General features: G+C 45.4%; 1 protein-coding gene across 3 annotated transcripts; it reads right to left on the bottom strand.

The window, feature by feature from the left end:
- Positions 1-4,875: 4,875 nt before the first annotated feature.
- Positions 4,876-14,198, bottom strand: ZNF134 (zinc finger protein 134). Of its 3 annotated transcripts, XM_030942719.1 has the most exons (4): positions 13,913-14,186; positions 12,343-12,401; positions 8,698-8,794; positions 4,876-8,044 (listed from the first exon to the last, which is right to left on the bottom strand). In XM_030942719.1, the coding sequence occupies exons 3-4, from the start codon at positions 8,735-8,737 to the stop codon at positions 6,801-6,803; spliced, it is 1,284 nt and encodes a 427-aa protein (XP_030798579.1). In that variant the 5' UTR covers positions 8,738-8,794; positions 12,343-12,401; positions 13,913-14,186; the 3' UTR covers positions 4,876-6,800. The 3 variants fall into 3 exon arrangements, with proteins under 3 accessions (XP_030798579.1, XP_010385296.1, XP_030798580.1); XM_010386994.2 differs by lacking the exon at positions 12,343-12,401 and having other exon boundaries at positions 13,913-14,198; XM_030942720.1 differs by lacking the exons at positions 12,343-12,401; positions 13,913-14,186 and adding an exon at positions 12,226-12,309.
- Positions 14,199-15,650: the final 1,452 nt, after the last annotated feature.

Raw genomic sequence — 15,650 nt, 5'->3', positions numbered from 1 at the left:
CTTAATAACTTAGTGTATGTTTTCCAATATTTTCATTATTATTTCCAGACCACATCTCTCAATTTGAATAAAGACTACTTGAGAATACATTTCTTTGTAGGTTGTTCACTGCTGTAAATACAAATCTAGAAGAGCCTCTGAACCAGATAAGATGTTGAGTAGTGCTTTCCCTCAACTCTTCCACCTTTGTACTCTTACTTAAGTCTTTTTACTCTTTCCTTCCAAGTTTGTTATTCATCACCATTCATACGAATGAAAAAATGTCACACTTTGTAGAAATAAGAATTTAGGCCGGGTGCGGTGGTTCACACCTGTAATCCCAGCACTTTGGGAGGCTGAGGTGGGTCGATCACCTGAGGTCAGCAGTTCAAAACCAGCCTGGCCAACATGGCGAAACTCTGTCTCTATTAAAAATACAAAAATTAGCCAGGCGTGGTGGTAGGCGCCTGTAATCCCAGCTACTTGGGGGGCTGAGGCAGGAGAATTGTTTGAACCTGGGAGGCGGAGGTTGCAGTGAGCCGAGATTGTGCCATTGCAGTCCAGCCTGGGCAACAGAGCGAGACTCCGTCTCAAAAAAAAAAAAAAAAGAATTTCATGGGAGCCAAGATTCTAGCATAGCCAAGGGTTCAACGTACATGTTTCATGTCTTAGAACTGTTTCCTCTATTGACCTTTATTTTTTCTCATTTCACAGATAATTTTCTCTTTTAGGTATGATGTCATTCTAAATGGATAACTCCAGCAATTAATGTTAATAATTTTCTATAATTTTCTAACTTCAAAAACATATTTTTTAGAGATTATCTCCAATCCTCTTGGAGACACTGTCACTGCAATTACAGGCAGAAGAATAAAATTACCATCATTTCCCAGCAAGGAGATGAGGTCATGGAATCCCAAACCTTATTCTCAGAGTTCAGATATTTCTACATAATGTCATATTCTTCAAAAAGTAGACTATATCTTGGAGAATCCAGTAAGAAATGTTATATAAAAAATTGTAATTTTGAGGTTTGGAATACAAATACTCAGAAGGAACATACTACGAGGTACCCAGAAGCATAGACTACCTCATGCATTTGCTTTAGTGCCCCTAGAATCTCTATTCCATGTTTTCTCTTATAACCTATGTTTTCTCTTCTTAGCCTCCATTTCATCCCTGACCAAATACTCTGAACTTCACACAATCACTCAAAGAGTTTATTTGCCTGTGAAGTGAAGAGCAATAAGACAAATTGTTTTACTCACAACTACTGAGTGGACATTTGGTATCTCTGTAGCAATTAATAGGAAATAAACATTTTTGCTTTTTTAAAAAACATGATTTCAAAATAGAATCTGTAGGGGTATTTTACTAAAGATTCTCAGACACCTGCAAGACCAAACATTCGTTCTAGTTTAGTTTAAGAAAAATATTTGTAAAAAGTTGTAAGTTACAAATAGATAATCCTGAATATAAGGACTCTGAGGCTATAATTGTTAGGCACATTTGAAAGCATGTTTTTTTTGTTTGTTTTGTTTTTGATGGAGTTTTGCTCTTGTCGCCCAGGCTGGAGTGTAATGGCGCAATCTCTGCTCACTGCAATCTCTGCCTCCCGGATTCAAGCGATTCACCTGCCTAGTGTTAGTATTTTTAGTAGAGACGGGGTTTTGCCATGTTGGCCAGGCTGGTCTGGAACTCCTGTCCTCAGATGATCCGCCTGCCTTGGCCTTCTGAAGGGCTGGGATTATAGGTGTGAGTCACTGCAACTGGCTGAAAGTATCTTTTATAAGTATATAGTAATGTAATTATCAGTATTTTGCTATGTCCTATGTTGAAGTAGCTCAGGTAATTCTGAATCAGTATAAGTATTTAGTATGTCATCTAGACATCGTAAGATGGCTTATTCTGGCAAAATTTACTGTGGTCACATACACTCTCTGATGAATATCTAGTTTCCTAAAGACTGTAATTTTCTTTTTTTCTTTTCTTTTCTTGAGACAGAGTCTTGCTCTGACGCCCAGGCTGGAGTGCAGTGGCGGGATCTTGGCTCACTGCAAGCTCCGCCTCCCGGGTTCACACCATTGTCCTGCCTCAGCCTTCGAGTAGCTGGGACTACAGGCGCCCACCACCACGCCTGGCTAATTTTTTGTGTTTTTAGTAGAGACGGGGGTTTCACTGTGTTAACCAAGGTGGTCTCGACCTCCTGACCTCATGATCCGCCCGCCTCGGACTCCTAAAGTGCTGAGATTACAGGCGTAAGCCACCGCGCCTGGCCTAAATAATGTAATGTTCTTAAGTTAAATCTGAACTGTGCTCCCACAGTACCTCTGTACCAGAAAACCTTGAGCCTTTTTGAAAACTTGAAGTTTGTAAGAGGCTTAGTGTTAAGCATAATTTTAGGATCTGCAGACTCCTAGTCTTTTTCTCCAATTAATACAATCTTTGTTAATCTCACATTAATTTGGTATGCTTGTATATGACTTAAATTTTATACATTTTGATATTAATTTATTTCCTTTTCATTAGTCTCTTATTGTGCTTCATCAACCTAATTGTTGTTGTTCTAATAGCATTTTTTTCAATTTTTACAGCGCTAATTTACTATTGTTTTAAACAAATCTATGCATATGTGGCATATTATCCTCTCTGAATCACTTACTCTATGATTTGGACTGAGATCACTATTGTTAATTTTCTCAGCAACAATTTTATTCATTTTCAAATATACTAGGAACTCCGTCGCTAATCTGTTTGTGGTAATTGCTCAATTAATTGTCTTCCACAGCTCTTTAAACCAATCCCAAAAGGTCGGGCATGGTGGTTCATGCCTGTAATTCTGCCACTTGGGGAGGTCGAGGCAGCCGGATCACCTGAGGTCGGAAGTTCAAGACCAGCCTGACCAACATGGAGAAACCCTGTCTCTACTAAAAATACAAAATTAGCTGGGTGTGGTGGCACATGCCTGTGGAATCCCAGTGACTCGGAAGGCTGAAGCAGAAGAATTGCTTGAACCTGGGAAGTGGAGGCTGCAGTGAGCTGAGATCATGCCATGGCACTCCAGCCTGGGCAACAAGAGTGAAACTCTGTCTCGGAAAAAAAAACAAAAACAAAAAAAAAACAAAATCCCATTTCTGATTATGAAATTCAAAATGATCAAGGCTATTAATACGTTATCCCACATACCAGAAGTGCTGTTTTCAGTTCACCAGTATCTCCCCTCCAAAATTTGATATCTTTTATTGTTATTTTTTGAGACAGTCTCCCTCTATTGCCCAGGCTAGAGTGCAGTAGCGCAATCTTGGCTCACTGCCACCTCTGCCTCCTGGATTCAAGCGATTCTCCTGCCTTAGCCTCCTGAGTAACTGGGATTACAGGTGTGCGCCTCCACACTTAGCTAAAGTCTCCAATCTCATCTAAATTGTCTAAGTCCGGTACGGATGGGGCTCTAGGTATAATCTCATCTTGGGGCACAATTCCTGTGTTGTTGGGGGGCTCACTGGACATTGTTGGTGAGACCCCAGACCCAGCCAGCATCCAGGTTCTTAACACCATTGAAGAATTCAGTGACGAGTCACAATGAAGCAAAGGCAAGGAGCTTTTATTGTGAATCAAAAGTACACACGAGAGAGAAGTGTGGGAGTGCTCCTGAGAGCAAGTCATGCAAAACGAAGTTTGGGTTTCTACTTGTATGGGTGTTCCTCTAATCGGGGTAATCATTAGGTATTCTGGGAAAGGAGGGAATTTCAGGGACCCCCGATTACCACCCCTCCTCCCTTATTTGCGTTTGACTGGAAGAGTCGTGGACATGTCACCCTGACTGGGGTTCTGGCAGTTTCCTCTTCCGTTTTGGGTTTTCTATTATCCCACGGTTTCTTTGCCTAGTTCCCGTTTTAGCTGTTGTTTGGGTTTTTTCTTTTTTTTCAGCCGCACCAAAACCAGGGTGTTGAGATTTTCCATCCTCCTGTGACCACCCAGTTCTATTCCTGTCTCGTCTGGATCCGTAAAACTAGAAAACTAGTTATCTGCTCCCAAACAAAAGGGTGGGAAAGACCTAGGGTAATAGTTGTATGTATATGCATTGTTTCAAAAAGGGAGGAAATGGAAGGGGGAAAACAAATGGAACCACCAATCCCAAGAAAATTTGAAATCTAGTTTGGCAAATGCCACTGGGAGGCAAGACATGGGAATATCATGTAGTTCAGGACTCTGCCCACTGGACTCTCCTCTGCTCTGAGTCATTCTTCCTTTCTCATGAAAGGTAGCAAGGGCTCGCACCTGTTTCTGCAGCCAGTCCCATGTATAGAATATTACACCCTTTAACTTCACACTTTACATGCCTACACCCTTTAACTTCATACTTTCAAGGTTCCTTTAGACCCAAGGTGAGCATTTTCACTGGTATAAAATTTTCAAGAATTTGTGAGTCTCCTGTATGTCACTGAAATTCACACCATTAGAAAAGAGGTTTATGCAGATTATTCCCCCTAGGGAATCCCCTATCTATACTTTTGGCTTTTGCTGAGATGACTGATAGTTTAAACTTCTTACAAATTGTTTGTATTGAGGGGATCTACAAGTCATGTTTAATCTCTTCAAAGAAATGAGTGTTCTAATGTGTGTTTTGATCTCGGTAATAGCAAACATCCTTGCCTATCTCTCTAAAACATGCTTTCCTGACAATGAATCTCTTTCAATTTTTTTTTTTTCCAATTCAGATGAGCTGAGAATTTCCCAAATCATCAAATCTTGGGTCTTTTCTGTTTCGCAGTTCTTCCCTGTATGTATCTCTTTTCCAATATATTTTACTATAATCAGTAAGAAACATGGCCACACCTTCAAAACCTCTGCTTAAAAATGTTCTCAGCTAAGTGTCCATATAAAGACTCATGCATCAATATTTGCAGCAGCTTTTTAGTATTTAAAAATGGGGTGTGGAGTGCAGACACCAATCAAGATAAATGGATAAACTGTGGTATATCCATACAGAATATGACTCAGTAATTTTAAAATGGGCTATTCATCCATACCATGGACAAATTTCAAATTCTGTTGCATGAAGACAACAAACAAAATTAACACTTTATAGACAGACTTACATAAAATTCTAGAAAAGACAAATTTACCTATAGTGAAAACTACTCAATGGTTGCCTAGAGATTTTGGGGGAAGGAGAGCACTGAGATAAAGGTTAAGGGCCTGAGGTTAACTTTGGGGGTGACAGATCTGTCCAACACCACTGATAGGGTGATAGTTTCAAGAGTGTGTGTGTGTATCAAGACTTACTGGTACACTTTAAATATCTGAAATATATTGCATGTTGATTACACCTCAGTGAACCCATAAAAAGTTATCCCTTTAAAAAATCTGGGTCTCCCACTTCTACTGGAAACTGGACAACTGGACATCATTAAGAGTGACTCTACATCACTATGGTGACTCTTATCACTCCAAATACCTTGGGAAGACAATCTCTTCCTCAGTAGTAAGAAAAACTGGCAAACAATGAGGACCATTGCCAACAGAGTCACCAGACACTCCAGCTGGTCACAAAAGCTACTTCTTTGGACCACCACACCTCTTTACTTCGAGGGTTACTGCCTGTGCAGCAAAGACATTAGGTAAAGAGCCCAGGGAGGCAGAGGAATCTAGGAAAACTACATTCATTGCTGCACCAGTGATCTTGACCTAAGAGTAACACGGCCCTGGAGATCCTGAGATTTCTGGATACCTGATCCCATTCAGCCTCAGTGCCTGGACTGTCTGTGGATGTGTTTTTACAATGGGTACTTCCCCTCTAGTTCGCCGCAATCTCCCCAATCCCAATTATCCACACCCAATATTTATCAATTTTGTTTCCCTACTGGATGTTTTAGATCTTACCAACAGTGGCCTGTGTACCAGATTCAGGCCTTCAGGGAATATGGCCACTCGGCAGGTCCTGAGGAAAAGCTTTCCCTCAACAGTGTTGGGGAACATGGGACATATGCTGGAAACAAGACACTCAGTCCATGCTGTTTCAAAACACTGCAGGCTGTCACAGCAGCGGCACCCTCCTCAAGGTGAAATATGGGCTCTCAAATAATCCAGACAAATCAGGTCTACACAAGATCTGAATTCTTACTTAACAAGCTTTGTCAGCTATGGAAGTTAACATCAAAACTGAACTAAGAACTGTTCTCCCTCAACCCACTGTCCCATCTGAGGCAAAGTTGGAGGTGCCCCACAAAGGCTGTCTTCAGTTTGGCAGAGTCTGTTTTCAATCCACTCCAGACAGTAAGAAGAACCCCCAAGATTAAAAGTGGCTTAAACTGTAAAGCCTTTATTATCACAAACCAGAGCAACACGAGGCAAGTACTTTCCCAGGCCAGGTGACTTGGAGGCTGAAAAAACTCATTACAAGTATGTGAGACCAAGAATATCCACGAAGAAAGTAGACCTTCTGTATAAGACACCAGCAGATACAGCGCAGACCCTCGTGGCTAAAGATGGGTCATGTCCATACCTGTATCTGTCATACAGAATGGAATGAGGACCCCCAATGAACTCAGGCATCTCATGATTTTCTCCAGGGACTGGAGAATACAAAACCCTGCGTTCCCCAATGCTGGGGTATCTAAGCTGGTAGAGTTAAGATGGTTTTGGCCACAGGCATTGACAGCGACAAAACTCTGGCAAAAAACCTGAGCAAGTCAGAAAGTGCAACATATCCCTCGAAGCTTCCTACATACCTGGCACCATAAGGAATCTCCTTGGTATCAATGTTCAGATATATGAAATTCAACATCTGATTGATGAGTCCTGTTGTATTCAAAGCACTCCTAAAGCCTGCCTGCAGTGTGAACTTTCTGGTGCCGATTGAGGTGGGAGCTTAAGCTGTAGGCCTTCCCACATTCACTGCACTCATAGGGCCTTTCTCCAGTGTGAACTCTTTGGTGTCGAACAAGGTGGGACGTTCTGATAAAGTCTTTCCCACATTTACTGCACACAAAAGGCCTTTCACCAGTGTGAACCCTCTGGTGTGCAATAAAGTCAGAACTTCGACTAAAGAATTTCCCGCATTCAATGCACTCAAAAGGCTTTGACTCAGTGTGAATTCTCTGATGTTTAATGAGGGTGTATTTGTGGCCAAAGGATTTCCCACAATCACTGCAATCATAAGGATTTTCTCCAGTGTGAATACTCTCATGCTGAACAAGTGTAGATTTGTGTCTGAATACTTTCCCACAATCACTGCACTTATAAGGCCTTGCTCCATTGTGAACTCTCTGGTGTACAATTAGATTGGAGTGATGGCTAAAATATTTCCCACATTCATTGCACTTATAAGGCATTTCTCCAGTGTGGATTCTCTTGTGCTGAGTAAGGTTATCTTTTCGACTGAAGGTTTTTCCACATTCGCTGCATTCATAAGGCCTTTCTCCAGTATGAATTCTCTGATGCTGGACAAGTGTAGCTTTGCGGCTGAAGGCCTTCCCACACTCGCTGCACTCGTAAGGCTTCTCTCCACTATGAATTCTCTGGTGCTGGACAAGTGTGTCTTTGCGGCTGAAAGCTTTCCCACACTCACTGCACTTGTAATGCATTTGTTCACCATGAAATGCATCCCCACTCTCAGTGCTCCTGTGTATCTTCCTCTTACTGCGGATGGCCTTTTGTTGGCAGCCACCCAAAGTAGCCTGGAAGTTTTTCTGCTCCTCCTTACATGTAAAGGGTTTCTCTGATGGGTGAGGTTCTTTGCTAACTGTGCAGTTCTTCACAATTGAGGCCTCACCTTCATCCCTTCTTAAGGGTTTCTCTATACTGTAACACTTCTGGTGTTGATGAAGGTTTGCCCTGAACCAGAATTGTCTCCCGCATGCCCCACATGTGTGAAGTTTCAGTCCATGGTGTGTACCCTGGTGTTCATCCAGGCACAAAATATCTTTCAAGATGGGGGCACATATGTCACAAGAGTAAGCTGTCTGTGTGGGCAAACCTGCCTTGGAAGTATTAACATGTGACACTGCTATAGAAATGCTCTGTTCAGAAGATGACTCTTCATCCTTCACTCCATGCCAACAACCTGAAGGCAGAAAAATACTATTGATGTACATGCTGACTTTGGTGGGTGGGGCAACTCCATCACAAACGTGTCTGTTGTACCCAGGACTGAGTACCTAAGTTTCCTGGTGGAACAGAGCTAGGATCAGGTTGAAGAAAAGGCTGCTGTACAGTACTGGAATCTAAAAGTCACAGAACGGAGATGGCCTCACAAGAAACAAAGACACGAGGATGGGGTGTAGTACAAGGTCTCCAACTTCATCCTCTGCAATGACTTTTAGCAGGACCTTGGCTGACTGTGGGTGACAGGTGAGTGCTATGCCAAAATGTGTGTCCAGGCCCAGGAAAATGTGACTAAAAACAAGTAACGTGTTCAGGGACTATTTAAGGATATGCACACATCTTATGACACATCAGTGTAAGTGTAGTCCAATAGTGGAAAGCACTGCAGAGAGAGAGCTATTGCTCTACTAAGAGGCCTTCTGGTAGAGAATGGGAGAAGACAGCCCTGGGTCAGAAGTCAGATTAGAAATGACAAGAGTGTACAGAATGGGGATAAAAAGGTAGAACTAAGTTAGGGCCTCTAGCCTTGGCACTTGTGATGGGCACAACATAGGTTTCTGGAACTACAGGAACCCAGCCCTGAGGTTATGGCGTCCCTCAGCTCCCACTCACCAGGGCCTGTCCAAGCCCCTCCTGCTGTGACTAAAGTCATGCCCTCTCAGGCACCCAGGGTTTTCTCTCTTGTTACAATTCAGCAACCACAAAGGATCTGGAAGATACAAAGCATAGGGGAAAGATGAAACAGACTGAGTGTGAAAGCACTAGCCCAGAGTAGCCCACCCATGCAAAACTGCAAGAAAACAAATACTACAAAATGAACCTCAGAAAATTGTCCAGCAGGAACAATGCAAGGGGCTCACAAGTGGTGACCATGATTTGACCCAGGCAGACTCAAGGAAATTACAATTAGAGGAAGCGGGTAGAGCCTGGAGTCCGGAGGTGTCATGATTGTGGACAGTCACCTGGCCGCGGAGAGGCCAAGCAGGATTCACTGGGTCACCTTAGGACTCCTGACCCCCAAACCCTTCCTGGCAAGGCTTCAGGGCAGCAGGAGTTAAGGAACACAGGGAAGAGAGGAGGCAATGCATCTAGCTGAGCCTTGGCACCCAGGGGACCTATGTGAGGGAATCAGAGAAGACAGCAGTGCCCATGCTCTAGCTATGGAAAGGAAAGAGCAACCCCCAGGGCAAAAAGGAAGAGTAGGGCCCAGCCCAGAGAAACGGGATACTGGGGCCTCACCCAGGGAGACTATAAATGCAAAGCACAGAAACCATTATTTCATAATAAAAGAGTCTCTGAGCCTCATCCAGCAGCTCCCATTCCTCCTAAGTACACAAATAAATCCGTGAAGGTCACACAGCCCTGTGTGAGATGGACAACTGAGCTTAAGGGCAGCCTCTCTCTCCGGGACTCCTTGTCACATCTAACTCAAATGAGATAACAGGCCTTGGTGTGACTGAGCTCAGCACTGTCTCAGAAACCCTTGGTACCAGAGCTCTGGGCTCATGAATTCACACTCCATCTCCATGTGTACATCACCCTTTTGGCCATACCTCCTTACATCTATGGACACCCACAACATAGGTACCTCCACGGCTTCCCCACATGCAAATCTGCACACAGCATCCAGAGAATGCTTGGATAAAGCATCCAGGATAACATCTGGTCCTGATCAATGGACACACTGCCATGGTTTGCCCTGAATCCAGTTACTAAATCCCCCCCTCCTGGCTCTATTTCACAGGTCAATTAGCAATGCAGAACCATGTGCAGATCTCAGATAAACTCAGCCCTTTTCTGCTTTGCCATTGTACTACTGAGGTCAGTCACAGGCTTCTTCTCAACATTTAACTCATTCAAAACCCACACTCACTGGGCACCTACCCCAAGCGCAGTGATTCTGCCTACTGTCCCAATCTGTCTCTGGGCTAATTCACTAGCTTGACTGAAACTCCAGGTCCCACCAAAGGTCACCATGGAAGCCTGAGGAGCACATAAAGAGCTGAATAAGCACAGCTTTGGCCTCACTGTCACCTCCCTTCTATTACTACAGTAATTCACCTCACATCCACTCTCTCTCTGGAACACTTTGCCACCTGGCCTGGGACCCTATTATTCTCCTTCCTCCCAAGGACACTTCCTTCCCTCTTCTATCCTCTAAGATGGCCCCTACTTCCACCCTGCTGTGCCTGCCCTTACAGTGCGCTGATGGCACTGTCACCATGACCTAAAGATTCTCTAAATTGGAAGCAAGCCTCAATCCTGATCCACATGCTGGGCAGCCACCCTGTGGATAGCTCCAACCTGAATCCCTTCTCTGAACTTCAGATCTCTGTGTCCAGCTGTCTACTTGACATCTCCACACAAGTGTCTTTGGAACATGGTAGATTCCACACAGCCAAACTGCACGACTGATATTACCTCTGAAAGGTACTCCTACCCCCAACTTTGTTACCTCAGTTGATGGCATATATATATCTTCTCAGACGAAAACATCCAGGGTCATCCTTCACCTCTCCCCTTTTCTTTCTCATCCTCCACATCAGAAAATCTGGTTGGTCCCACTTCAAGAAAAATGATTCAGAATCCATCCACATCTCCAACCTCTACAGCCACCACTGTGGTCCAACCTGAACTGTTGCATTAAACTCCTCAGTGGTAGGCCGGGCGCGGTGGCTCAAGCCTGTAATCCCAGCACTTTGGGAGGCCGAGACGGGCGGATCACAAGGTCAGGAGATCGAGACCATCCTGGCGAACACAGTGAAACCCCGTCTCTACTAAAAAAATACAAAAAACTAGCCGGGCGAGGTGGCGGGCGCCTGTAGTCCCAGCTACTTGGGAGGCTGAGGCAGGAGAATGGCGTAAACCCGGGAGGCGGAGCTTGCAGTGAGCTGAGATCCGGCCACTGCACTCCAGCCTGGGCGACAGAGAGAGACTCCGTCTCAAAAAAAATAAATAAATAAATAAACTCCTCAGTGGTACTCCTTCCTTCATCTTCACTCCCACAGTCTTTTCTTCACTGTACAGTCAAGAGAAAGTTGGTTAAGACCAAAGTCAGATCACTCCCTCCTAGCTCCAAACCTGCAGTGGCTCCCAATTCTCTCAGCAAAGAAACCCAGATCCTCAGGCTGCCATTTCTGGGCCGAATCCTGTCCCTGCTGTCCGATACCACTAGACATAATGGAGACCTGAGGTTCCCCAAACACTCCTAGTTTAGCCTCAAGTGAAGTATATGCACATGCTGGTTCCTGTGCCTGAGATAATGTTCCACACTTCATCCCATTGCTTGCCAGAAATGGAAACTCCACATAACTCCAAAACAGAATTTACAACACAGAGCTTTGGGTGACTGCAGGACCTCCTCAAACAGTAGGCAGAAGGGACACTGAAGAGTTCCAGAACACTATCATTCTTCATACTGAGTTCCTGAGATAATGGGGGTGTGATAATGGGGGTGTGTTGGGCTAAGTGAGGGCGTGAGACAATCTGCACTCATCTAGGTAGGAATCACAAGTTTCTGCCACCATGGCAACCTCACAAGAAGAGGGAAGCTGGGAGTGGCAGGTTCCCACAGTGGGATCTCATGGACTGAACTGTTTCCCTAAGCTCTGTCTACCCTGCCCTTTGGCAGAAATGATTTTGGGTTACCTCTCTAACTTTAGATACTCAGATCTCAGTGCTGGCTCCTACCAGCTGTGTGAATATAAACAAAGACCAGTGTCTGAGTGTCCTCATCTTAAAAGTGGGGATAAAAACGGCACCTACCTCATAGGGCTATTGTTTGTATCAGGATTGTCTGTACATCTCAAGTGCCTTTAAAACAGCTACTACTATACATGCAAATGAACTGATGAGTTTTTAAAAAATTAGGTCTGTTTTGCTTGCTTTAAAAGTTTTTAAGAAAATTTGGTAAGATTTTCCATTGTAATAAAATAGTTCAAGGCAAATTAATATTTTGACCAATCATTAAGTGCTAGTATAAATTTACCTTACTTTGTATATACATTTTTTAGTTCCCTACTTCCGTGGACTTGCAAGGTGTACACTAGCCCTTGCACTAAACCAGCCTACCTGATACACATTCCTCTGAAGGGGAGCTGCAGTGATCCTTCATTAGAGATGTTCATCAATTCTGCTTACCTGAGGGTTTGGGTAACTGAGGCACCAGTGCACTGGTTGGGGATGGAACTGCTCCACAGGCAGCGCCCATGAAGGCATGCTAAGCCTGTAGGATGGCAAATCTACTGCATCCCTCACCTTGGTCTCCAGTGCAGGCCAGGCTACATATGCTCTACAGCCCTCTCCTCTTGCTGGCACTGTAAGATATAATAAAATTGCTCTTCAAAGGTTTACTGTTAACTTCCTTGTTCTTTGTTCTCAAACCTAATTTTCTTGTTCTCCATGCCTCCTTCTCCTAGTTACTGTAAACAACCTTCCCGTCAGCACTAATCATTAATTCACATCTGTTCCCTTATTCACTATGCACCCATTCCCCCCACCTTAAAACCACACGTCCCACACAACCCACATGTCCCACCACTGTAACTCACCTTCCCCTTCCCTCTTTCTTATTTGGGAAAATATACCCAATTGGGTCAGCTTAGATTGTGCGGTTCGACCCCAGCCCCTAGGGGAGTGACACAGAGGAAGGTAGGGACTACGGGTTAGAGATAAAATCCCCTTCCCTCCTTTGTTCAGTGTGCTCTTGTGATCGTGATTAACGCAGGCAGCACACTTGCACAGAAGTAAATTGCCTTGCTGAGAAAACTTTTGCCTGAGTGCTGGTTTCACTTTGCAGCATGGAGCATTTACTTCCAACACCACCATCTACAATCTTTTCACATGCCAGGACCCCTCCTTTCTGGAAGGAATCTTAAGTGTCTACCCCTTCATCCCTGGTCTTCCACCCTAACCCCACCTCTCACTTCAGAGGCCACATAAGATAATATCCTTAATATTCCACCCTCTAAATCTGATCCACTACAGGCTTTACCCTTATGCCTCACGCATTGAAAGTCTCTAGCGCAACTCCCTCTCCAGAACTCCAGACTTGCATGTTCAGGAACCCATGTGAACCTCCAAAGCAGAACACCTTAGATTCACCAAGTACAAAACCCAATTCCTGATCCCCCTGAAAGGTGCTCCCTGCTGTGACTTACCAATTTCCATTCTTTCACATGTTCAGGAAGGAAAACAGACCAAAAAAACCCCTGGATAGCCCTCCCCTCCCCACATTCACTTACGACCACATCTGATGCAGCAGGAAACCCCGTTGATTCCATCTTTAAAAACCTATCCAGAATCTCACGACTTCCTCACCCAAATCCCTCCTGCCACTGCTCTGGCCTAGCCACCACGGCAACACTTCTGGAGATTGTTGCAGGGACCTCTTCAAAGGTCTCCCTGCTCTGCCACCATCTTCATCGTTTCTACCTCACTTTAGTCTGTTTCCTCCTCAGCAAACATTGGAATACTTTAAAAATCCTTTATCAAATCCCTTCCCTCCACCCTTCAAAACCCGCCATGGCTCCTATCGTCCTCGCAATGAAGGTGCAACTTCTCCCCGCGACACTGCAGGCGTGACTACCGCTCACACACGCTCCCGACTGCTACGGGCTCAGTCCAGCTCCAAGCCTGTGCTCAGGCTGCCCCTCTGCCCGTCACACTCGCCCCCACCTTACATGCCAGATTTAGGAACGAGGTCCCACCCACCAGCGCCCCGCTGCTCTGGACACTGGGGCCTGCGCAGCATGGACTCAGACAGGCGCTCCTCGTTCGGAGCTTCAGGATTACGGGCGGGCGAAAGTCTGCGGAACGCAGCACCCACCTGCGCCCGGCTCAACACCGCGGCCGCCGCCATCATAGTTCATAGACCTCACAGAGCCGCGAGGCGGGTCCCAGGTCGCGGGACCCTGGCACCGTGGTCGTTCGTCCCCGGGGGTGGAAGCAGGGTCTTCGCTGGCGAGCCACTCTGCAGGAGGAACAATGACTCTTCCCGCACCCTCCCGCTTCCGTCACCTCGGAACTGCCCAGCCACCCCAAGCTTTTGCTCCGATGGTTCCACTTAAGAGCCGACAAGATGTCCGCCGCGAGGAAGATGCCGGAAGTCACGCCCAGAGAGCTTCCGTCCGCAGGGAAACGCCCCTAAGAGTGCCGCCGAGGCGCGGCGCAGACGTTTCTGGGCAATGTAGTTCTCATGTGCAGTTGGCCGTGGCAACTCGCCTGCACGCTGGGCAAAGACCAAATGGTACTGCGAGGGGCGCTGAGAAATTATGCCTTGAGACTCTGAGGGCAGGGCGTGGCTTCGCTCCTCTTAAAGGACCCTCAACCAGGTCTTGTGTAGTGAAGCCTGCAGGGATCTCCGAAATATTGGGATATAGTCTTACATATGTTCCCCGAAGTCACACCACCAAATGGACACACAACATCCAATGTCACTCTGAGTCCACTCATGGTTCACTCAAATTTCCTTCATTTAAAAAATATGTGTACTGGGCCGGGCGCGGTGGCTCAAGCCTGTAATCCCAGCACTTTGGGAGGCCGAGACGGGCGGATCACGAGGTCAGGAGATCGAGACCATCCTGGCTAACATGGTGAAACCCCGTCTCTACTAAAAAATACAAAAAAACTAGCCGGGCGAGGTGGCGGGCGCCTGTAGTCCCAGCTACTTGGGAGGCTGAGGCAGGAGAATGGCGTAAACCCGGGAGGCGGAGCTTGCAGTGAGCTGAGATCCGGCCACTGCACTCCAGCCCGGGCGACAGAGCGAGACTCCGTCTCAAAAAAAAAAAAAAAAAAAAAAAAAAAAAAAAAAATATGTGTACTGTAGAGGGAAGCTTTGAGTCAGTTTTGTGAGCCTCAGTTGGGTCAGGGTTAACAGAGAATTGTCCCCAGGCAGGGCCATGGAGTGGAAGAATGGTCTCCAGACAGTGGCTATGGAGGGATGCTGGAGCTCCCTGAGGCAAGTGGACTAATATAGAGCTCTTCCTCTGGTTTCCTCAGAAAAGAAATACCTGAGAGAACCATGAGGAGGAAGACAGGCAAAAGAAGGTGGTCAAGGAAGGCACCTTTCCTGCCTGTATGGTCACTAAGGTCCAACCAAAGGAGCAATACTCTTTTATCCAAATGAGAGTTCCTAGCCCAAAAATTGAGATATATCTATTTCCTTTTGGGAATGTTTCTTATCTGAAAAGAAGAAGCATTATAAATGTTTTTATGTGCCAAGACAGGGATTGAAAAGGTGTTGTCTGAACCCAGAAACAAAGATTTGGAAAAGTGGGATCACATTTCTTGGCTGGGAGGTGATTCTCATTTCACCTGCAATTACGTGGACAGTGTCTGAATTGAGAATTGAGATTTACTTATGGTTTAAAAAAATGAAAGAAGGGGGAATGTATGGGGAAAGAAAGACAAAAACATTTGTGAATTGTTTAAATTACTCAGTTTTTTTGTTTTTTCTTTGAGACAGAGTCTCGCTGTGTCACCCAGGATGGAGTGCAGGGCACGATCTCGGCTCACTGCAAGCTTCGCCTCCCGGGTTCACGCCATTCTCCTGCCTCAGCTTCCCG

Source organism: Rhinopithecus roxellana, chromosome 12 (assembly GCF_007565055.1).
Source record: "Rhinopithecus roxellana isolate Shanxi Qingling chromosome 12, ASM756505v1, whole genome shotgun sequence".
NCBI lineage: Eukaryota > Metazoa > Chordata > Mammalia > Primates > Cercopithecidae > Rhinopithecus > Rhinopithecus roxellana.
The sequence above is the reverse complement of the archived record's forward strand: the minus strand, read 5'-3'. Positions and strand labels throughout refer to the sequence as shown.

Bases quoted from the DNA above. Each gene is read 5' to 3' on its own strand.
- ZNF134 (XM_010386994.2), bottom strand. From the start codon at position 8,737: ATGACTTTAGTCACAGCAGGAGGGGCTTGGACAGGCCCTG. The intron at 8,045-8,697 runs GTGAGTGGGAGC...TTCTGCCTTCAG, and splicing joins AGGGGCTTGGACAGGCCCTG to GTTGTTGGCATGGAGTGAAG.